Below are 25809 nucleotides of genomic sequence, written 5' to 3'. Positions count from 1 at the left end.
GTTTACTTAATACATATTTAGAATATTTAAATGCATATCTACTTATAAATTATTTATTTAGTGAATGTGTATGTGTTTGCTTGCTCCTTCATGTTGAAAGAGCAGATTAATATTTCTCCACTTCCATCTTAACACATTGCAAAGCACCTCTGTAACTGTGGTTCAAAAGGCGTCCTTCACCCTGTTGCGCAATTCCTCATTATGTGTTTCATCAATATTTATCTCAACACTGATATTAAGATACTTTTTAATCTTGAGATACATGTTATTGGGCCTTATTATTCCTCACAATGAGTTTTCAGATGTAGTAAGTTTGGGGCTTCATGGTGGTAGTTGCAGTAGGGCTGGTGATGATTTTGAAATATGGTCATTCTGGTGGCCTTGAAATTGTTTATTTATGAAATTGTGCATTTGAAGAGGAAAATGAGCTGGAGGCTCTCTTACTGTATCCAGACATGTTCAAAAAGACCCATATTTTGAAGTTGAGGTGTTAGCCATCTTTCAGCTTGCAAGTAACAATAACCACTCATATATGCTTAAAAAAAAAATGGTTGGAATAAATATTGCCATGTCATCCAATTCCATATTATATGTGATGGATTTTATTCCAACTCATGTACAAAGTGAAAATTTTCCTTGCCTCAGAAAATACTCATTCCTGGCTCATAAACTGCAATAAATTGCATACCTATCAGAAAATAACATTCTTGTGAAGTACACTGGATTTGAAAATTGTGCTAATAAGGATGATAGGCTGCAACAGCTGTTGCATGTTTTCATCAAATAATTCATTCACAAAAGTTGGTCAAAATGGTTTCATATTCAAGTCATTTTTAATACAATTATGCACTGTTGACCATAGTAAGTTCAGTGCTCATTTACAAATAGATTTAATCAGAAACTGCTCAATCAAATCAACAACTGCAACACATGTTTGCACTTGCGTCTTCTTTCATTGACTACTTCGACTGTCTTTAAACTCCCAGAAGTAAATGTGCACTTCTCCCAATCAAACATTGTTACTTTATGAGACTGGCCTTGTTAAAGCGTTGATGAAATGCATTCATTATTTGCTCCATTCGTCATCATTCATGGACCAAAACACATTTCAGCTAATCATTCCTCAACACTCTAACTTCGTCAACTTACACAGCCACAGTTTAGTAACTAAAACAACACAGCAAGTGAATGCCCCATGTGACTTTGAGAGTAGGGATTTCAACCACTGAAAAGAAATTATTTCTTAGAAACCGAATGCCGTGCTACTTTAAAAACAATTGTAACATGTTAATTGCAGGGAGAGGTACAAGTTCTTCTCGAATTTACTGCAAAACCTTCCTTTACAACAATTTTTTAAGGCCAAGATGATTCCCCTACAATAAAATGTATTGCAGTTCTAAAAGTTTATTTGATAATACGGACAATGAAACTGTTATAAGCCTTTAAAATTATTAAATAAGCAATTTTTTTCTAATAAGATGAAGAATTATATGCAACTCATTGTTTCATAACAGAAAGGAATACATTAATTTGTTAATTTACACTATCTGTTCCAATATTTTTTGTAATTATGACGGCTGTAGCACCTGAGGTAGAAGAGGCACCAACTCGTACTGTCAGAGTTATTTTTTGGTAGTAATGATGATTTAGCCAGTCCCTATGAAGAACAGAGTGAAGGTGTCACCTGTATTTCAGTGGGCTTGGCATGCTTAAGCGCAACCATATATTTTAAGGCAATGGAAACCACTTCAATCCTCACTTTTTCCTAGTCAGCTTGGTATCAGTTTCTTGTTATTCTTACAAATGACTGCAATGTTTTCAGGAATGACTTAAAATGATGTCCGTTTGCCTACAACCATTATGATTATGGCACTTAACATGGGTATATTAAACAACCATCTCTCAAATTAATGGAATATCTTCCTCCAATGTTCTTTTGGAGCTAATTATTAACTCCTTTAAAATGTATTTAAAATTTAATTTAAAAAATTATAGAATAAAGAATTACAAATATATGTACAGAATAAAAACATGGTTTTGAAAGAATGATAAAATCTCCTGAAACAATGTACAGCAGCGTGCAAATTAATTGAAACAAAGATGTTATTTAATAAAAAGTAACTTTAAAAAAAAAAATCATGCTTGTACAATTTGTGAATATCTAGTAATTAAGATGTCCTACTTTATTATTAAACACTTCATGTGTACAATTTGGCATTGATTCAACAAGTGTATTACACTTTTTTTTTTCATCATGAAACCATAAGATATTATTGCTTCAATGAGGCCAATTTTTATGGTACATTTAATTTTTGAAAGTCTTTTTCAACTATTATCCAAACATTTTCAACTGGGTTTAGGTCTGGGAAGTTACCTGTTACGGGAGCACTTTAATGCTTCGTTCTTTGAAAATCTTTTCAACTTTTTGCCTGTGTGGCATGGCTCCAAATCTTGTTGGAACACACTGTTGCCTTGTGGGAATTTGTTTTGAAGTTATATCATAACCCTTTCCTTCAGAATCTTGATATATCCAGAACATTTCTACATACCATCTACTGGAAGTAATGAACAAGAACCTTCAAATGTAAAACTACTCCAAAACATTTTTTTCTGGGGATTTTAGACTGATTATTGGATATGAGTGAGTGATGTATTTTCATCTGATGTGTTTCTAATGTATGAAACCCTTTGTCTCTGAACATAAAAATATGACTTGTTGAAAAACATAACATTTTTCCAGTCTTCTTTGGTCCAGTTAACATATGCTTCGGCCCATGAGAAACCTTTTTGCACATTGCTGGTGTTAAAAGTTGCTTTTTAGCTGCATCCAGCTGCAAGAAGTCGGCATTCAGCAGTTGTCATGTGTAAATCTGGAACAGATTTCATCCAAATGAACATTGGATGATATTGGATCATCCAATGGAACATTGATGGAAAGTCTGTGACAGATAATTTTGGATGAAGTTTACTTTTTCTCAGTAATAAACCAATCTTGTGTTGGAGTAGTTTTTATTTTTTGAGGTGAAAAGGAACCAGTTTCTTTAATTTTTTTAAAAAATAGCATTCACTGTCCTTAGTTCACCGCCATACTCAGAAGCTATTTGTCGTTGTGTCATACTGGTATGCTTAGTATACTAGTATGCTCAACAATTTTCAAATGCTTTTTTAGAGTTGTTATTATAAATAACTGAATCGGCCCAAAAATCATGCCAAAATTCAGATTGCTGAATTCAGAATCATAATAAATCGTAACAATGAATCATTTATTCATAATGCCATTCAGACAAACAAATAAATTAGGATTTTTTTCAATTTACCATTATGTGCTCCCACTTTGTTAAAAAACTGTCGTCTCAAAACCCAAAAGTTTTAGATTGTAACTTAAAGCTAATTTGTCATTAATTGTGGAAATGGAATTGTGCACTCTTCTGAAGAAGAGCCATTAATTTTATTTGTATTAAGCAATAGCTTGTTTGCCCAAAATTGTTCATCATAGCATTGAGTTTGGGAAGAAGTGACTGACTGTGCATACAGTCACCTTCTGAACTTAGATTTTCCAATTGACTTGACAAGGCTTCCCAATTTTAGTTCCTCTCTAATCATACTGCTCCTTACCCTATTCCTTCTTGTCTTTCCTAACATGCTTCTCTTGAATTTAATTTCTGCTGCCTGTATTCTACCCTCTTTCCTTCTGTCACCTGTCCAGATTTCTGTCGCATAAGTAAGAATTGGCACAAAGCAGACTTTGTGATCAAAGTGATGCATTATAATTGTGGTATCATTATTATAGATACGTATAACAGAGCCAAAATGAGTTTGGAGCAATCTAAACATAATTTTGCTGTACTTTGTAGTGAAATACTTACCATTATTCACAAAAACTTTTTTTCTTACAACTGAAATGGCACTAGATTCATCAAAAAATATTGCCAGTGACACTGTAGAATGAACTTTTTTTTTTTAAGAACTGTGTAATCAATACAACCAAATGCTTTCTCCAGATGGTAGATTCATCTCCATTTATAGTGATCCATGACTTTGATTGTAAGAAATATCAGGAATGAATTAAAAAATTGTTTCATAAGTACTCTTGCTAACCCTAAAACCAAACTAAACTGGCCATAGACAGTTGTTTGAATCAAAGTGTTTAATAAGTGCATCATTTACAACCTTAACAAAGATTTCTGAGAAAGCAGGAAGGATTATAACTGGTTATAAATTATTCAAAATTGAAGAAATTACTATTTTTAATATTGGAATGCGTGATTCCTCACGTATCATCTTTAGTTCTGTTTAATCCAAGTCTCCTCGGGTTGGGCCTTCTACAAAATTCCTCCACCTGCCTCGATCCATGAACCATCTCTTCCATTACTCTCATCACATTCCCTCTCTTGCACATTTTTTTCATCGCCATATTTATTCATTTCATTCATGGACTGCCCTTTGGTTTTCTACCTGTTTCCTCTGCATGTAGCATCCTATTTGGTAATCTTTTCTCATCCGTCCTTTCAATATGCCCAAACCTTCTGAACTTAGATTTTCCAATTGACTTGACAAGGCTTCCCAATTTTAGTTCCTCTCTAATCATACTGCTCCTTACCCTATTCCTTCTTGTCTTTCCTAACATGCTTCTCTTGAATTTCATTTCTGCTGCCTGTATTCTACCCTCTTTCCTTCTGTCACCTGTCCAGATTTCTGTCGCATAAGTAAGAATTGGCACAAAGCAGACTTTGGTTATAACTCTCTTACATTACAAAGGTACTTTCTTGTACAAAGGTATCTTCCATTACAAAGATACCTCCAGATTTCTTACACTTTGATAAATTCACTTGCTTTCTATACTCTTGTATTTATTTCTTTAACCATTCTCCCATCCTCAGAAAAAAACTGTTTCCAGATAAGTAAACTTTTTACTATTGTTTTACCATTCTTAGTTATGTCTATTGAATTCCCTTTTTTTCTGTCTTGCACAATCACCTTACTTTTCTTAACACTAAACTGTATTTCACATTTCTGAATTGTTTCACTCCACATCTTTATTGCACATTCTCAGATTCCCTACATATAACCAGATCATCTGCAAATAACAAGTTTCTCGCTCCTTCTGCTATTTCCTTTTTACCTTTCTTGAAGATTCCATCCATAATTATTATAAATAAAAACAGAGATATCACACATCTATGACTCAACCCATACTCTCTCTCAAACCAATATGACTTCCCCAGCCTTGTCCTGACACAACTCTGACAACCCTCATGCATAGCTTTAACCATTTGGATGTCTGCTTTATCTTCATTTCTTTCTTTCAGCACCTGCCACACAACTTCCCTATCCATGCTATCATGCCTTTACTATGTCCAGAAATGCCATTACTAATCTCTTATTATAATCCCATTTCTCAATTACTTGTCTTGTAGTAGATTCTACCATATGTTAGCCCGTCTGTTCCTCTCCCAATCTCCCATCTTTCTTCTGATGCTGTTTCCAATACCCAAAGCTTTGCTGTATGTAAAAGTAGCGTAATACCTCTGCAATTACTACATAACATCTTGTCCACCTTTTTAAGTATGGGGATTATTATTCCCTTTCTTCAGTCTTCAGTAGTCACCCTTACTTTCCATATACTTCTGAACAGTCTGTACACCCACTGTAAACCACAAACTTTGCCATCTCTATGCTTACTTCATCAATTCCTGGTGCTTTGGCTCCTTTCATTTTCTTAAAGCATCCTCTACTGCCTTCATTTTTATGTAATATCCCTCTTCTGTCACCACTGTCCTATCCCTTTCCTCCATTCTTTCTCTCAATCAGTTTGGGTTAAGGAGTTCACTAAAATATTCTTTCCATCTACAAAGTATTTCTTCCTCCTTTACTATCACATGTCCTAGATTGTTCTTAATAAACTTTGTATCTCCTCTCCTTTTTTCTGTTACTTTTAATGACACCAAAAAGCATTTTCTTACAATGCTGGAAATATAAGATTGTATTTCAGCAATTCAGGAAAAGATCCAGTCTAAAGGGAAATGTGTTCTGATAACAGATTAAATCACAATAGTTTTTCATGATGGAAGAGGAATACCATCTCATCATTTACAAGATCTGAAGGGTTCCAAACTATTGCTGATTACTGAAACATCTCCTGTATGGCAGCAGAGAAAGAATCCAATAACACAATACATTAGTTAACTTCATTAATATTATAATTAATATTAATGATAATGATGATTACAATCGGATGTGCTTTTTTCTTTCTCTCTTAACTGTATTTCATGCTGCTATTGGTGTATTTTACAATTCTGTAATTTTTCAATTATTGCAAAGTAATTTCTCATGTAAAATTACTTAGATTTAAAGAATTTTATTTTACATAGTCAATAAACAAAATATTTTTAGTAGCGTTAAAGATCCTGAGGAAAAACAATTTCCATGCAATTTGAAAAAGAATCATTTGTAATTTTTAATAATTTTAGAGTGTTATCAGATCATTTTAAAGTATAATAATGGATCCAAAATGAATTTGGGACTATCCAAACAAAAGTTTGTTATATTTTATACTTTCTTTTCTTTTTTTTTAGCCTCCAGAACCACCATAATGTATTACTTCAGAAGATGAATGAGGATAATATGTATGAATGTAAATGAAATGTAGTCTTGTATAGTCTCAGTCTACCATTCCTGAAATGTGTGGTTAATTGAAACCCAACCACCAAAGAACACTGGTATCAATCTAGTATTCAAATCCGTGTAAAAGTTATACTTTGTACTGAAATGCTTACTATTATTCACAGTAATTTGTTTCTTACAACTGAAATAAAAATTACAACTGAACTGGATTCATCTAAAAACATTGCCAACAGCAAGTTTTTCATGCTGTACCATGAATAATATTTTCAGTAGTCATTCTTTATTGAAAATTGGTAGGTTTTGCTTATTTATAATGAGTTTTTTTATAAATAAATCAGATTCCACAGATGATTGGATAGCTCCATCTCCACTTGCACGGAATTATTTGTTACTTTTAAGAATCTTTGTGATTATTTGAGAATATAATATAAAAATAATTTTTTAACGTACTTTATTGTTTTCATATATAAATGAACATCTTATTTGCATCAGAATATAATTATATACTGTATAACTCACTTAAAAAATGACAGATATGCCATTCCGTAGATAAAAATATAACTGTTCTAGTAACTATGTAAAGATAATAAATTTAAAATTAATATACAGTTAAGTAAAAGATTGTAGATTTTTATTGAAATATTAATCCAAGTATGCATTTCAGAATATGTTAAACAAGGATGCAGAAAACTCAAGTTATCTAATTTGTATAATTTTGTTGTTTATTACAACAAATGAAGATAAAATGATTTTACTTTTATTTTCAATCGTTAAAATAATGTACTATAATGCTATGTTTTTTATATACCATTGTTGTGCTACATTTCTTGCATCAGTGATGTCAAACTCATGAATATTTCACTTCTACCTTTTGAATGATTTCTGTTACACAAATGCAGTTCATTTCATAAGTATATTATGAATAAATTAACAGGTATAGTATATTACATTATTTATACCTCTAATAATAGCTTCACTTATTAAAGTACCTGAGTAAGTGAGTGGAATGAAATTTCATTTTTTTATGTCTGTTTTTTTATAAGTCATTTGTCTAAATATAAACATACATATACAGTTGGGAAAGCCATAAAATATTTACCCTTATTCAAGTACTGTAATCATAAATTTTAAATCGTTCAAAACAGATTTTTTAACAAAATACATATACATATAAAGTTTTAGATATTTAACTTATGAAAATATCTTGTTTCTTACGTAGTTTATAACTGAAATGATTGCTATAATATGAGGGTCATCCAGAAAGTAAAACCCGTTTTTGTTTAATAACAAATTTATTGAATTTATTTTAACTTTAATTTATGCATCATAATTGAAATTTTTTATCTCACAATCACCTCCTAAGTTCAAGTGGTACTAATTTTTGTTTGCTGTCTTGAAATAAGTCTGCCACTAATCCATTAAGCCACTCACAAACAACTATCCTGATGTCATCTTCACTTTCATGTAACAGAGAATAAGAACATGCAGGAAATTTATCACTAAGTTCTTCTAACGTGAAACGCTGGTTCTCTTTAACATGTTTATCAATCTGCTCTTTTCAGCTGTCCAGTAATGACAGTAGGGTGTCCTCGTCATGAAAAGATTTACTCCCTGCCATAAATAAATGACACCACTTCCTTATGTTTTTCATTCATTAGACTGTAACCATATACGATAGTAATTTGAAAAGGAATTTCCACAGCATGAACATCTTGTGCATTCAAAAAGTGTATGATCGCTTGTGCCTCACAATCGGTGGGATATTCAATTTTTTATTCATTATAAACGCACGCAAAATCACTTCATGTTACAGTAAAACTATAAATTCTGTATAGCACTAGCATAACAACTGAGACCAGCTGGCCTTGACCCATTGTTAAAATACATGGTCAGTTAAAGCAAAGGTTTCCAATTGTTTGTAACTGCATCCAAATTAACCTGGAAAATATCTCCAAAGTGGTAGTCATGTGTGTTGTGGTGCTAAGAACTTGAATGACCCATTTGATTATGTTTTGGAAGACAGAAAGGAAGCAGAAAATGAGAATAATGAAAATTTTGAAGAACATATGAAGCTTGGCACATGTGACTACCACTTTAGGAATATTTTCCACATTGACTCAGATACAGTTACAAACAATCAGAAACTTTTGTTTTAACTGACCAAATATTCTTTCCACTATCACTCCCTCTCTTTCTCTGACATGGATCAGATTGAAGCAGTATTGTATAGCATTTCTTGGCAGCTTAAATAGAGCGATAACCATGTAGATATTCTGTTGCCAGAATCATCAAGTAAACAAGCATTTCATTGTACTGAAAAATGATGATTCTAATGGGACTACGCCTCCCATATCCTAGCATCGTGTACACTACCAGGCTAATCTGCACTTATATTTGTAAGTTTCTCATCAGCATTGACCATAGCTTGCACATTGATACTAGCATACTCTTTCTGGTTTATGTACTCAAAGCCATGGACAATTGGTTTTTTTATTTCTATTTGTGTGCAGTCCAATGCCCCCCCCCCCCTTTAGGACTTTATTTTAATTTTACTTTATTAATTCAGTTTCATTTTTACAAAATAAGCGAGCATTTTTGTTTTTTAATTCTGAAATATGTTTAAATTAAAAATATTTAATATTAAATTATGTAATTATAGAATAATTAATTAAAAATAGTTTAAATAATATTATTATTAATTACTTCACCGTATATATACTACTATATTTTACTGGTGCATATAACAAATATTTGTGAAGTATTTTTTCTCATTGCAATGAATGATGAAAAATCGATTCTACGCAATTTTATATGTTAGTCAAATTATAATTATTTGTTTATAGATAATTTCATGTATATTCATAGCAACATAAAATTATCTTTATTAGATAATTCAGACCTGTTTTGATGATAAAATATTTGTAAAAATTAAAAACAAAAAAAAATTTAATGAAATTAATTTTGTCTCATTATTACTGGTATTTTAAACATTACCATTAAAAATAATAAATACAGCATAATGATACTGAATCATCAGTAAATGTGAACAAAACAACCAGGAAAATTTTGAGAATCAGGATTGATACATAACATAACATGCTATAAAATATTTGCTTCATATATGGTATGGCAGTGAATGTGATATGGAACATAAATAAACATTTAAATACCTTACTGTACTTTAAAATTTATTTAAAAAATGCTTTACTGTTTTATTTTTGAGATAAAATAATTACTAGATGCTTTTAACATAAAATAATGCAATTAAACTTATGTTAGATAATTAAATCTAAAATTAATTTTCTGTGTCATTAATAACATTATCGGATAATGAAACAATTTTTTTATGTTGTAATTTATTAACTTTATAGCTTATTCTATTTTTAAGATTAAGAACTAATATTATTTATAGATTCTTATAATAAGCACTCAGGATAAATAATTGAATAATTTTAATAAGTTTTAAGATTTTGATTATAATGATTTAAAATCTTGATAATAGATATCAATAATATGTATACTTTGTTATCAGTTCAGATTAAATGTAATTCTATTTACAGTATATGTTCAATAACTCTGTAGAAATTATTAAATATTAGGCTTACTAAAATGTTTAGAAGGAAAAAATAAACAAGGGTAAATTAATATCACCAAAATGCTGGGCTTTAAAAGGACATTAATAATATATAAGAAAGCTATAGAAAAACTAAGGGTTTTATTTTGAAATACAAGTTAATATAAAAAATTTATGCAGTTTTTATTTGTAAAAAAAATATATATAATGAATGAGTGATTTCATAATTCTTTGAAATATAGATTAACTTTTTTTCAGAAATAAATTGGATTGTATTTTCACACCATATTTGTATTTGCGCCCCCCCCCCCTTTTTTATTGTATTGTTCTACTATGTTATTCTTTTCATATTAAAAAAAAACAATTCACATAGATCTGTGTACCTGAACTGCCCTGATTAAATTATTATAATTGGCAACTTTATAAAAAATATCAGAATAATGTACTTAATAGATTTAATCTGGATTGGGATGTCAAGTTGAAATATCTTGATTTTGAACTTGAAATTCAATAAGTTAACCTTCTCAGATGTCAAAAAGGGTGTTTCAGACCAAAAAAAGTGACACATTTCAGGATTTTCACATGTTAAAACTCAATTTAATGCCAGTATTCTTTAACTTTCAAATGATTTTTGAAAAATTTAAACATAAGAGTGTCAATTCTTCATGAAAGAAATATATACCTGTCAGAGGATTATTACTATTATATAAATTAAATTTGGCACATCAATGTACATTTTGTTAATATAGATCAAGGAATTTTCAGAAAATAACAATTGTTTTTACATACTGGTAGTCAAATTTTACATTGCATGAATTATATATGTGCAATGTATCAACTGCCACTTAAGTACACTTCTTTAAAACAACTTTTTAAAGAAAAAATTACTTTTATATTTTTCGGAGATGAATTTAAAATATTTTTTAACAGAAAATTATAAAACCAGAATCATATAAAAATAAGTTATAAAATTTCCTCTTATTCACAAAATTATTTACTATCCTGTAAGATATATATGAAAATCAAATTGGCAATGATATTTAAATATCTGTTGTGAACTTAAAATAGGTAACATATATGGATAATTTAGATTATCTTATGTTTTCAACATGGAGGCAGATCTTTTTGGTAGGCCAGATGGGATGAGGCAGAGGGCGAACATTATACACATGGTCTCTTTAGTTTGCAGGGTGCCTCTTGGGTAAACCCGAATAAGTACGTGATGCAATATCTTTCTGGGCACAGCGCTTTTAGGGGCAGGATGCAGAGATTCAGCCTGGTGGACTCAGGAATGAGTTCACAATGCAGACAGTTGGATGATGTTCATCATGTTTTGTATGAATGCTCCAAGTATGAGGAATAAATACACACAGAGACTATTTGTCGGCTCCATATTATCAGGACGGCGTTAGATCTATGTGTTAATTGGTGAACCCATGTCAAATAGGTCATAGTGGAGAACTTCATAAATTACTTGACAAAAGATTGCTGAGGGGGTCTAGGGTGCTGCTTAGGCTTTTCCGCTTTCTGTTTCTGTTGTTGTTTTGTATTCATGGTTTTTATGTTTGTTGTTGTTTTCATTTCCTTTGTTATTGCATGTTGAACTCTCAACTCTTTACCTTTCGGGTAGTTAGTAGATTTCAGTTCCTTATTTTTGTTATTCAGTCTTGCCTTTTGCCGAGGTTTTGAAGATGACCTCCAGTAAAGCCCATAAGGGCTAGGTACGGAGGGGGTGGCATGCCGACCAAAACTGCCACATGGAGGGTGTCTTTCCCTACAGGATCAGAATGAGAGCATAATTGTGTACTGATTTGTTATTCTTGTAATGTAATTACAAGCATCTTTAAGTCATGTTAGATAAATAAGTAAAATTTCACCTTCATTGATTGTATAATTTTCAAATTGTGGGGTGTATAGAACTATTAGAATGTACTGATTCACTGTAGTTACTTTAATGAAAAATAAATAGAAATTAAAATTTTCATCATGTAGTCCACTAATTTCTTAGCCACATATGGATTATAACTTATGAGTTATATACCACTTAAAATGTAAATTGTTTTGTTGTATATTTGGTTATTTCCACTTGCCACACAAATCTAGGTATGAATGAGATTTTTTCTTTTGGAACTTAAACCTGTTTTTAAGTGAACCTTTAATTATTGAAGAATAGTCAGTTCTTTATTAAAATGTACTAAACCTAATCACTTCAGAATTATTGATCTGTAACATTGTTCTACTCCCATCTTGGTAAAAATATCCCATCTAATCTCCCAAAAGATTATGTACTGTGAGTGGGATGAGCACCTTTGACCTGAATTGGGCTTGAAACTCTTTGGAATAATTTTTTGGTCTTACATTGTGGTTCCTTTGAAACAAAATTGTCCTTTCTCACCATATACCATCTTTTCTAAGTCTTTATTGCTTCTTTCCTATTTTCAGTTCAGTGGATATAGGTCTAAACTTATTAAGTCTATCCTGAAGACTCTGGGATTTATAGAACAAAATAAAATTTATAGAGATTTGGAAAATATTTTATAGAGATTTAGTATAAAATTTCTGGGATTTATTGAGTAATTTTTTGTGTGATTTGGGGGCTGCCTATGGGTCAAATCTTGTTTCCTACATGGATGTTGCAAAATAAACATTATGACTGATGTGCTTATCGCTCTATATTAAGGCTCCCAAAATAAATGCATACATGTCACAGGCACACATCCTTAATTATCTGTTTTATATGTTCTAATATTTGTCTTTCTCTATTTTTTCTAACTCTCTGCACTTCCTTCTTCATGCTCGGATTCATCAACCCTGGATGTTTAATAAAGACGCACATTAACCTTGTTCTTTTTACAACATTTTGCCACAGGCTTCTCTCTCCTCCATTTATTCTCATACCTCTTTGTTTCATACTCTATCAACTGATCTAATGTTCAACTTCCTAATGTAAAGTCATAAATTAAAACCCTCCTTTCTTTGATTTTTCTGACTTTTCTATAATTCATATTTTACTTTTATAAAAAATACATTTCATACAAATATTTTAAAAATTCCTTTCTAACTGCTAAATCTGTTTGATTTCACCAGATTTTTTTCTGTGTAAAATATTTCCTGGCTTGTGTGAGCCTTATTTTGAAATCTTTAAATTGATCATCCTTTGTAATTTTTTGTCCTAAACAAAAGTTAATGTATCATCATCATGTTCTATATCATTATAAATTATATTTACAATGTTGTAGTTCATGATGGCTGACAATGACGTTTATAAAACTATTAATTTTTAATAATAAATCTACTTTAGAGAAATATCTATAATATGTATTAACTTAGGTTGTAATAGCATAAACGGTGCAAGAGCAATTGATGATAGTTGCAGTTTATATGTTACTTACTGTACGTTTAAATTAATAAAAAATCACAATTATACTTGAAATTATTTTTTAACAACATAATATTCATTTTTATCAGAATATAAACTTAATTTAACCTTACAGTGACTTAAAGAATTAAAAAATGTTCAAGAAGGAATGTCTAGCCATAGCAAAAATTTCATGGTGTTGTTAAGATAGAATATGAAGTTTAGGGTTGTTTGCCTGAACTGGAAATTTGCATATTTTGTAAAGCAATAAAGTCACTAATATAACCTGAAAAAAAAAATATTTTTTTTAAATTTTGATTTTTAGTTAAAATCAATTTTATTTAAAATGTTGTTTATTGTTTTATTTTATCCTGGCTTCAAAGATTAAAATCTGAAGATTTAAATATAATCAAACAAGTAATTTTATATTAAAAAAAGTGAATTAGTAATATTAAAATTTATTACGTTTTTTTTTTTTTAAATAAGTCAGTGAAGAAATCATGGAAAATTACTAATTTAACTTTTTTGTTTATATTTTCTAACAAATTCATACCTTGTAAAAAAAAATTCATAATTCTGGTTATTGTTTTTCAATAAAAAGGAATTATTTTATCATAAAAATACAAATAGGGCTTAAAATGATTAAAAATGGATTCATAACTTGACTGGCATAGCCAGGAAAGTTGTGTAATTCATTATCGGCTATTTTTATTCTCAATTGAGGTATTTTAAAAACATGATTTTATAAGAGTTTAAAATTATTAATACATCATTTTCATATTTGTCTGATTTGCTTTTTAAATAATTTGACTCAATATTCTAGTCAACGATTTCTGTTAAAATGCTGCTGCTTGTGTTATTAGCACCTAGTTTGAGTTTTTTAAATTACTTTTTATTTTTTTAATTATTCATTTTGTCAAATAAAAGATCTACATGATAATTTCACAGACGTATTAGTTTTTATTAAGATAACCGTAAGAAAAAGGAAATCAAAAATCTTTAAAAAATCCAAGGAAGGTTATTAATTTAAACAAAAAAATAATAGCACGATATATTGACTCTAACAATCACATAAAAATGTAAATTAAGTAGCCTCAAATTTTTAATTTTACTTCATTTAACTATTCTATGTAATACTACAAAAAACAAGGAAGAAGACCATAGAGCTCATAAAAGTCATTCTTTTTAAGCAAAAGATGAAACTGCAAGTGATTTCAGCTGCTGAAGATAAATAAGTAAATCTTTTATTCTAATTCATAATGATATATTATATAGATCCACTTCAGGAATGGGTAAATATGCTTTTTGTGATAAAAAAGAAACTGTCCCAGCATTTGCCTGGGTGAATTAAGGGAAATTATGGTAAAATCTTGATCAGTACAGCATTACAGAACACACAATAATTAAAAGGTAGAATTCATATCATTGAAGTCCATATTAATTACTTAAAATTCAGATGTGTGAAATAATGTTTAGGTAAATACATGAAAGTACTAAATAATTCACAACTCAAAAGGTGTTGATGAAAGCTATTTAAGTACACATTTCTTTACATGTTGAATGGGATGCAGAAAAATCAGGGGTTTTTAAAAAAAATATGTTTTGTTTCAAATTCATCAAAAGAGTAATATTTTTTCTGTAAAATAAAAGTTTATTGTACTTTAAGTCAATTGATGGAAAGATTTTTTAAGTAGTTCAGTAATTTATTTAAAATGAAACAGAAGTGCAATCCTGGGGCTTTAATGGTTTGGTAATTTATTAAAAACAGCAATGCAATTTTTAAAAATTAAAGCATATTAAGCCCATTTCTCATAATTCAAATTATTGTATTGAGTGACATGAAAACTTGTTTGGTTTAGTAGACAGATTTTTTTTATTTTAAGAATAAGTCACTATTCTTTAAAGCAAAGATTCCTAAGTGATATTAATTCATAGCTATAGTAATAGAAAAAGGTGAACTTTCAGTTCATTTGGTATTTATTTATTTTTTATTTTTTTTATTTTTTTAACCTCTGAGTCCACCGTTAGGTAGTGCTTCAGAGGATGAGATGAATTATTTGTAGTTTATGTGAAAAATGCCATGTCTGACTGGAATTTGAACCCGGGATCTCCAGATGAAAGGCCAAGATGCTACCACTTGCGCCACGGAGGCTGGGAGGTGGAAATGTACACCACCTTGGACATATATTACCATGTACAATCATTTCTTTATGAAAAATAAAGTAATGCAAAATGAACAAAATCCTGTTAATTTAAAGTCCAAACTCTTAACAACAAATCAAATTGCATAAAAAACCATTTTTAAAAACTTACTCTGTAATGTTGAATTTAAGGAAAAACAACTGATAGTTTAAAAAAAAAATTATTTATTATATACAATTTTAATTAATTTTATCAGTGACCACAATGGACAAGAGACTAAAGAAAAATAATTCAATTGCTCCATTAAGATACTCACATTTGGTTTCACTGAAAAAATGCAATGAAAGAGAATTTTTCTACAGTGATGGCTGAAAATGCTAGGGGTTGAATTACCACCACTCTTTAGGAAATCAGGTCCTTATTGAAGCAGTAGGTCTTATCCAAGCTTAGGTCGATAAGTCCTTAATTGAAAAGACCGGTTATCGAAAAAATTAACTTTAATTTTCTTCATAAGTAAAATATATGAGGATGTATCGACAAAACCATTTTGAAATTGCTGCCTCTCTTTACAATCATGGCTTTTGGTCGAGGCCATTTAAAAGGTAACAATGAAATCAAGATACCATGCAATTTTCCACATTTGTTAAATTTGTAGAACTACATGACTAATTAAAAAATAATTAATTATAATTAAATTACCTCAATTTTCGATAATTTTGTATTTTTGTTTAAAGTGCTCATCCGGGATATACTTCTTGTAATTACCTTCACAGTTTGCGAAATCTAAGCAAACATTTTAATGTAATTAGTAACCGAATACAGAGAAAGTTTATGTGAATGGTCGGTGAATACAAATTTTAAAGAATTGTGATTATTAACAAAATTTTTTTTGATTATGTAAAACATGATCATATTTGGTAATCGACTTATATCGATAACAGTTACAGAATACAATAACTGTATATCGATATTAACATTTCTAGAGGTGATCTTTAAAAACTTTTCAACAAGTTATTAGGAAGTGTTCACTGCTGCGGTTCGTAACATATTTCACAGTGAACGCATGCGCTTTCGTATCGTATATAATTACTAATTAAACGGCGGCGGCTTAAATGTTCCATCCGTCATTATGATCAGTGTTACCGAAGTAAACCTGGATTTGTTCGTAGCGAAAACATGTTTCAGTATACTTTTATAACAACTGTTTTATTATTTACATTTTTAAATAATCTGCTTTATTCTTCCACTGTTATTAATAATGGAGGTAATGTGTTGATTTTATATGGTTACAAAATAATATTTTATGTAAACCCGTGCATACCAATGTAAATATATAACGTTTATTAAAGCCGTTCGATAATATAATTAATTATTGAAAATATCTGCTCAGAATTTTTATCAGTTTTTAATTTTGTATCATATAAAGAAATATATAACTATTAAATTAAGTTGTGTCCCTAAACACACTACGGTAATTTCTTTTTAGGGCAGATAGCTATAATTTTTTTGTTTGTTTTATAATAAAAGCATAGTTTCAATTTTTATTTTGGAATATTACTGAAAGTTTAAAAGATCGTTTTTAATTGTAAAGTTTTTTTCTGAAAAGAGCTCCATATCTTTATATCAGAAAAAAATGAATAAAAATATCAACATATATTTCCATAAACTTGTATTACTTTTTTTTTGTATCCTGACATTTTTTTCATGTGTCCAAGTAAATAAGTGATCTTAAGGTATGTTAATTTACATTAAAAATTTACCTCAAATCTAAAATATTAATAAAATTATGTTAAAAAAGAGAATTAGTCTTTTTGGTTTAACTGTAAACTACTATAAAGAAAACTTTTGCAACATAAATTTACATTTAAATTTAGCCCAAAGCCCACCAGGTTGGTCTAGTCAACTTGTCATCACAAATCAGTTGTTCAACAGCTGATTTTCGAAGTCAAAGTCAATGATTCTGAGGTTCAAATACTTGTAAAAGTTAATTGCTTTTGTACAGATTTGAGTCAGTGGATACTGGTGTAATTTGGTAGTTGGGGTTCAATTAACCACACTTCTCAGGAATGGTCGGCTGAGTCTATACAAGATTATGCCTCATTTATATGTCTTACATATCATCCTCATTTCATTGCTGCTTATTGTTCACTAGTTGAACAGATTGCAACATAAACATTAGGAAAACAAAAATAAAACCATTTTGCTCACAATATGTTAGAGCCTGTAGTTGAATAATTTTAGGTGGCCTATTGATTTCAGGTCAGATTTGTGATCTGACATGAGACATCAGATCACAAACATGACAGAGTCATTGTTAACAATAACAATCATTCTAATCCAGCTTAGAGTGAACCGGTTTCCCACAGCCTTATTATACTGTGAAAAAGTACTTTCATGATTATTTGATAATCTCATGTTTTTCTGCAAGTGCTTGAATTTTTTAAAATTGCTACTAAACCAGTTTTCTCTAATTACAGATCCTTAATTAACCACTACATTTCCATTACTAGTATTATCTATAAAATCTGTTTTAATTTATATGATAGTGATACTGATTATCATATTTTATTAATATCAGTAATGAAAAAAGCTTTGATTTTATGTACCTTGGATGACATAACCTAATGGTTTGTAGGTGATCTGACATTAGACAAAATTTACTCACAAAAATGGTATAGTCATTGCCAAGAATAACAAGTACTGGAAAAACTAAAAAGTGAAGTGGTTTCTTGTTGCTTTTTCAGCGTACTAAATTATATAAGAGCATGCAAAACCTATAAATGCTGAATGTATTCAACTTCTGACATTGATGTGGTAGTGTTTTCATCTTTCTTTCAGAAGGTCTGGGCAGTTCATATTCCAATAAAAGTAGAACAAAATAAAACTAAAAATTAGTGGCACAAAATATATAATGCTAGCAATCAAGAATTATACAAAATGATCAGCATTTTTAAAATGTCACTTTCAAAACTACAAACAAAATACACAAGATTATACAGCAACCTAGGACTGTACAGATTAATCTGCAGTGATTGCCTTAATTACTACTATTGGGTAGATTGGATGCATATTACCCGTAAATAAAAATAACACATAAACCTAGATCTACAACTTGTGATATCATAATAAACCATTGCAAATCATTCCTAGAAACTTAAAACACACACAGTGATGTTAATCACAAAATGCAAATATTACACAAAGGACATTAAAACTAAAATTTCAATTAGCTTAAACAATATGAATTCCAAACATACTTAATTTGACTAAATAAAATATTAAATGAACAATCACATAGATTGAATATATTATTCAACTTTTTTGTCTTATTTTAAATCATAATCAAATTGTTTAACTTGGGGAAATTCTTCACAATCTGGTAAAATAGTTTTATTTAAAAAAAAAATATTATTCCTACTTATGGAAAGCTATTCACATTTTTTTTTCAACTGTTACCAAGGAAGTTTCAAACAACCACTGACTAACGGTACAATTCTGTAGGTGTTAAACAAACATAATTACTATCCAGGTGTGTATGTATATAAAATATTATATGTACACATATATCCATGAGTATATTAAATGTTCTAATATGAATTTTAATAATAATAATAATATTTATTGCATATTAGTCTTTTAGTTTCCAGTTATATAAAAAGAGCACTAGGAAAGTTTTGCAATATGACAGGACTGACCATCACAGCAGTTACGAGTTAGCACGTGTTTAAGACAAATCCCAAACTACACTGCAGGTGCTCTAGTCACTCTCTCAGTATCATTTACTTTTTTAGCTATGTTAAGGAAAAGAAATAATGATGTCATTGTGGTCAAAAACTGAATACCAGGCAATTTTTCACATGGGGTTAAGTGATCATCAAGTGGGGATAATTCTCACAGTCCTCTGTGAGAAGCTCAGAGCGACCAAAAGGATTTGGTCGCTCTGAGCTTTTCTTTAAGAAGTGGTGACATAAAGTCAATTTAAGTGGTCGTACATTTCACCTCAATAACAAATAAGCTAACTTGGAGCTCCGGCTGCAGTTTTACAACAATACTCTTCGTCATAACAAGTATCCAAATATCTTGGTCTCACCCTTGATTGCACCCTTTCATTCAGGAAATATCTTCATAATGACAAGGTAAAAACATGTAATAATATCCAAAAACTGTGTGGTAAAACATGAGGTGTTTCAGTAGACACCCTGCATACATCTCCATCACGCTAGTTTTTTTATACTGCCAAGTACTGTACTCCAGTTTGGCTAAACAATTGCCACAGCAACTTGATTGATATTCAGCTGAACCACACCAAGCATTTAATAACTGACTTAAGTAGACCAATGTCCACACTGGGAATGGCCGATACAGACTCACCATATGCAGTCACTAAACAAGTGGGGCATTGCAGAGTCTCTGGGATGAAATTGTGAAGGTCCAAACTAGACAATCAGGCATATTAGTAGGAAATACACCCAAGGTAGCTGGAGCAACGTCATGAAAGTTGATGCAACATATATAATTTTGTAATTGCACTACATGTATGTCATAAGAAGAAATAAAAATAAAAACCGTAAACAGCTATTCAGTTTTTTGACTAATCTTGACATTTCACATTCAATAGTCCATTAAAACCAAAAGAACAAACGTTTACTGGATACACATACTATGTATACATAGGTATATGCAAAGTACATACCTACTGTATAATTTTACATTGCTTTTCACTAAATATTTTTAAACTGGATAAACCAATTTTGTTCAAGCTTCAGGTCGTCAGTATGAGACATTTATTATGTTACAATTTTGTGAAAATTTTTCAAGGGGGAGGGCTGAAAAATTTGCAATTATTTCATTTTAAACTTTTTAGATAGTCTAGAAAAAGCTTTCTTAACAAAAAATGTAGAGCTTAAGTAGTACATATTTAGTTTCTTTTCTTTAAATAATAGTTTAAATGAGAACAGCTGTAAGGGAAAACCTTGAAATCATTCAAGAAACCAATTTTAAAAATATAGTTTTTGTTTCTCAGTGCCAAGAAAGTATAACAACTCCATTGTCAGTATTTTTTTTATCACAATTCTCCTTTTTTAAATTATTGGAAATTGTTATGTGTGGAAGAAAAATATGTAGCAAATCTCTTGGTTAAAACCTAAGTATGATGGTCTGTAATGTTTTTGAGAATGTATACTTATTACATTCATTGAAGATGGTCACAAAGATAACTAAATATCTTGAGGTAAATTATTAAAGATGATATATTTAAAAAATTTGGTTTGGTTTCTAATTACAAAACTTTATACAAATAACTTTAGTTAGTACTATCAAAAACAATACAAGTTCATCAATACTTAAAAATAAAAAACTTATGCATATTAATGAATTAATATTACTATATTTTATGTTAAGTGTCATAATTGTATTGGTTGTAATCTGACAAGAATCTAGTCACTCATGAAAATGACATTCCTGTTCTCAAGAATAACTAGTTCCCAAGTCAGGCTGTGTGAAAAGTAAAATAGTAACCTGTACTTTCTTCATATCAACACAACAAGCCCATCAAAATATAGGTGATATTCAGCCCTACAAATAACACCACACTATTCACAGCAGGTATCAATGTATAGTGAACACTACTCTCAGAAAAAAACAGCTCTGCTTAGTGATTCTTGATCTCATGTTTAAAAATTAATATATTAATAAAAAACTAAAAAGTATACTTCTTAAAAATTTAATTTTAATGATTTCATTTTGTTAAAAATGAAATCAGTCATCTATGAATCCCTTGTAACCACCTTAAATTCCTTTGCACTCCAACTGCAGTCCCCCACACTGGGGCTGCATAAAGTAACGTTGACGTGACGGTGGACATCAGCATTCATCTTTTGGAGACGCGTGGGGCCGCCTGAGTTGTCAACAGTTGGTTGAGCGTTCTTTCAGCTTTGCTTAGACTACATGTTAAATGAAGCGACAAGATCTGTCTATATGAATTCAAAAGTATTTGACTGAGTTCTTAAACTATAGAGGCTAATCGCCTAGCTTTAGATTGATTTGTCCCACCACTCTCCTTCCAGTAAAAGTTGTAAGCTCGTATTTGGGTGGAGCTAATGTAAGGCCATGTTCCTGCATCCAAGTGTTAATCATGTCTAGCATTTCATTTCCTCTGGTCTCCAGCTCAGCCTCCTTCCCACTAACCAGTATAGCAATGTCATCAGCAAAAGCAATCGTCTCAGCACTGTCCGGCAGAGGAAGGGGAAGCACACCATCGTATGCCAGTAGCCATAGCAATGGGCCCAATACTGATCCCTGCGGCACACCTGCTGAAAGCTGAAATCGCAGGGCCCCTCCTTGTGCATTAGTCATCACCCAATGGTCGCTGAAATATTCTTCGACCTGGCGTCTCAGGTAGTCACTGATTCCTTTGTTGCGAAGCGCAGAAATGATTGTCATCCATGACACACTACCGAACTCATTACGTACATTGAGCATAATGAAAAACGGCATGTGCCTGGTCTTCCACATCCCCTGCCACGTGGTGACCGCCCAATTGACCACCCTCGTTAGTGCCTTCCTGTCCAAAAATCCGTAATGGTTGACCTTACTGACCAAAATCCGTATTGGTTGGGGTGGATGCCAACGCCCGCCTCCAACTCCTCAACTATTCGGGACTACAGCATCCTTTCGACTGATTTATATATATTGTTAATAAGACATAACGGACGATATTCGATACCTTTACCTTCTCTAGTTTGCTTGGGGAGGAAGACCAGGCGCGATTCCTTCCAAAAACCCGGGAAGCATTTGTTCTGAAGACCGTAGTTCAGTATATCTGACATTTCCCATGGCACTTTCAACATTAAACCCTTCAAAACCGCCGCCGGGATGTCATCTGGGCCGAGACTCTTCTTGTTGCTCAATTTGGCTATAGCCTTAGATACCTCCTCTTGCGTGAAGCGTTTTACCTCGCAATCAATAACATCAGTAACACTGTTAATAGCACGGGGAAAAAGTTTGGTAATTGTTCGCTGGCTTGCTCCTCCGTGAGGACGGGCAATCGTCCAACGAAATGCTTCATCGCTTTTTTATAAGCTCGCCCGCACGGGTTTGCATCTAAGTCTCCGCAGAGCTCACGCCATTTCTCAGTCTTAGCCTGTTTAATGTCATAATTGAGTGAACGCCTACAATTCACATAATTGAACGCTGCCTCTTCATAGACTTCTCCCCCGGCTATTCTAAGACGTTGTTTACGACGTCTTAGTCATTGCAGTTCCTGTATCTTCGTCGCGATGTTGTCAGACCACTATTATGCATGTTTAGATCCTCTATCTCTGCTATGTATCTGAGATATCTCCTGGATTATCAGTTTTTGCAGAAAATCTGGCGTGAATAGTTTGCCGTCACTGATTTTGTTCGCCACTTTCGCGACCACTACAGCCACTGGACTTGTGTTGATCTAGTGGATCTCTGGATATTGGCCGTATGAAACAATACATCGTTTATCTCCATAAGCTTCGCCAAGTGGTCGCTTGCGGTCTCCTGACTTAAGACTCTCCAGTGACATCTATTATGGTCGTAACTCCCATCAAGGATTGCTAGATCCAGCACAGAACCATGGCCTCTTGCCTCGTAAGTGGGCATGTTGTCATTGATCCCAAACATCCCTGTCATTTGAATTAGGTCTGCTAGCACCTCGCCTCTTCGATTGGTGTATCGACTGCCTGCAACGACTGACTTGCAATTTAAATCACCCATCAGGATGACTTTTTTAGACGACCTTATTATGACCTCGTGTAACCTGGTCATATGTTCTTCAAACTCGACTAAGTCACAATTTGGGCTGATGTAAACAACGAGTACTGCATTCGACAACTCGAAGGCAATCAGTCCTGGAGCTCTAACAAAAAGCTGGCATCCCAACCTGCCACTGACGTTCTGTACCGCAACGTCGCCCTTCACATCGGTACACCAATCGTTCCTGGCTGCCGTATGTCTATTCGGTTCTGTAGTAATTAAAAAATCTACACTGAAACCTCCTAGCTACCTCTCGCACCAGGTCGTGAGAGAGCATACTACGATTTGCGTTGGATAATATCATCTTAAGCACTGCGAGCAGGGCTGCACGTCACGCCTCCGGAGCGGTGTTCTTTACTTCCACAGTCTAGACATAATTTCGGCTCTCGACACTCTCTTATCTGGTGTCCTTTTCCGCCATAATTGTAACAAAGCTCAGTCCTGTCGGACCCCCGACACTCTGGACTCCTATACCCGACACTCCAGCAACGATAACACCTGTTACTGTCTTCTCGTATATAGACCCGACAATGGACCCACCCTATACGTATCCTATTCTTAATCAAGATATTTGCAGCCCTGTACTTCGTTATAATTGTGACATTTTGTGTGTCGCCAAATACCTTCCGCACAGAAGTGATGCGAAACTCTTCATTAACACCGATCAGTCTAGCCACATCCTCTCTAACTTCTTGTTTACTTGTGTCCACATCGATGTCTTTGATGTGGACGACAGCCTTCCTATCTCCACGTGTCCTCAGGTCTACGTGTAGGTCGGCTGCCTTGTCATGTAGAACAGCTGTAAATTGTTTCGCATTCTCCGCTCCTTTAATACGCACTTGTAACTTCTCTTTCCTGCCTTTACGTAACGACAGTACTTCATCCTGCGTGACAGCGGACTTCATTGTCTTGAGTAGGTCCGCGTAGGACCTACCATGTGCTCGCACCACAACCATCCGGCTTTCCTCTTTTGGTGGTGTGGATCGCCTAGCAGAGGCAGACCTCGACCTCGATCTTCCTCGTGTCCGACTGGTATGACCACTGAAACAGGTTCCTTACAATTCCTGTACAAGTACACCAATATCTTCCTGACGAGTACTCCAAAAGGTCCACCAGGCAAAACGAAAACCGGATTCTTAGACTTCTCCAATACACACCTGAGCGATTTTAAAATCTTATTCAAAGACTCCCTATCACCGCCGGTCAGGTTATAATAGATTTTATATCTGTACTGTTGCGGAGAATCAGAATCCTCTCCCATCAACGACGAAGCGTCGCGAATTATACCGCCCGGTTTTTATCTGGCCGAACCTTACCCATCTCGAGAAAGATCTGCAAAGTGGCAGGTATCATCAGCAATCTTCGATTGATCCTCGAACCGAGCTACTCTATTTAAACATTCAATGGGCCATCGTCGCGGGAGAATCTTTAGCAACGCAACATAAAATATAATTCATTAAAAGATTACTCAAAATATTAAATGTATTAATTTATATAACATTTCCATTTATGTAACAATAATACATGCTCAAATTTCTTAAATTATAAATATTATTTATTATAAAATTCATTAAGATATGTGTGTGTGATCTTTATTGTATTCATCAAGTTATAGGCTAGTTTAAAGTTATTTAAACTAGTTATTTAAGCTAGTTTAAAGTTATAGGTTTCAAAGTCGTTCAGTCAGTCTAAAGAATAAATAGTTTGTACTAAGGATTTTTAAAAGAAATTTAAAAGTTAATCTTTTTAGATTTACATTTTTTATATAACATGATAAAATAATCATCATTCAATTCTATAAATGGGCAAAAAAAGAATATATACTTTTGGGAATTCTCATTTATCCATGAAAATTAGGGATGACTCCCACAAATTTTACGCAGTTGATTTCTTCAATAATAAAGTCAGCGAGCTTTATTTTAAGTTTAGGCCTATTAATGTTATAAAATTAAAGCTGAATCAAATCAAATCATTTTTCAAACATGTACTTTAAAAATTAATATTATTGTAGTATTTTTAATACAATAGTAAGATATTATTTTATTTCCTTAAGATTCTCTCCAAAAATAAATTGACTAATAACTTTGGTCTAGATCAGTGTTTCTCAACTTAATGGTTGCGGAGATATGAAAGGGGGATCTCGAAATTAGCCTAAACTTTACAAGTAAGCAATAATGAATTCATTTTATGAGAAAAAAATTAATCTATTATAATAATTTTACTTACTCGTGTAAAGAAAATAAATTAATGAGATGATTCCATTTTTTTACCATTTAAAAGTTTCTTCATATGTGGATCTATGTTAGAAACAAACAAAAGCAAGTAGTTT

At 31.9% G+C, this 25809-nt stretch overlaps 1 protein-coding gene across 2 annotated transcripts in view; it reads left to right on the top strand.

Moving 5' to 3' along the window:
- The first annotated feature begins 16727 nt into the window (after nt 1–16727).
- LOC142322935 (thioredoxin reductase 1, cytoplasmic-like) overlaps nt 16728–25809 on the top strand; it is a 42836-nt gene continuing 33754 nt past the window's right edge. For both annotated transcript variants that reach the window (XM_075362026.1, XM_075362025.1), the window contains exon 1: nt 16728–16962. In XM_075362026.1, coding sequence (XP_075218141.1) covers nt 16875–16962 — 88 coding nt within the window. In that variant the 5' untranslated portion in view covers nt 16728–16874. The remainder of the gene's footprint in view (nt 16963–25809) is intronic.

Source organism: Lycorma delicatula, chromosome 4, assembly GCF_047948215.1.
Source record: "Lycorma delicatula isolate Av1 chromosome 4, ASM4794821v1, whole genome shotgun sequence".
Classification (NCBI taxonomy): Eukaryota; Metazoa; Arthropoda; class Insecta; order Hemiptera; family Fulgoridae; genus Lycorma; species Lycorma delicatula.
The sequence above is the reverse complement of the archived record's forward strand: the minus strand, read 5'-3'. Positions and strand labels throughout refer to the sequence as shown.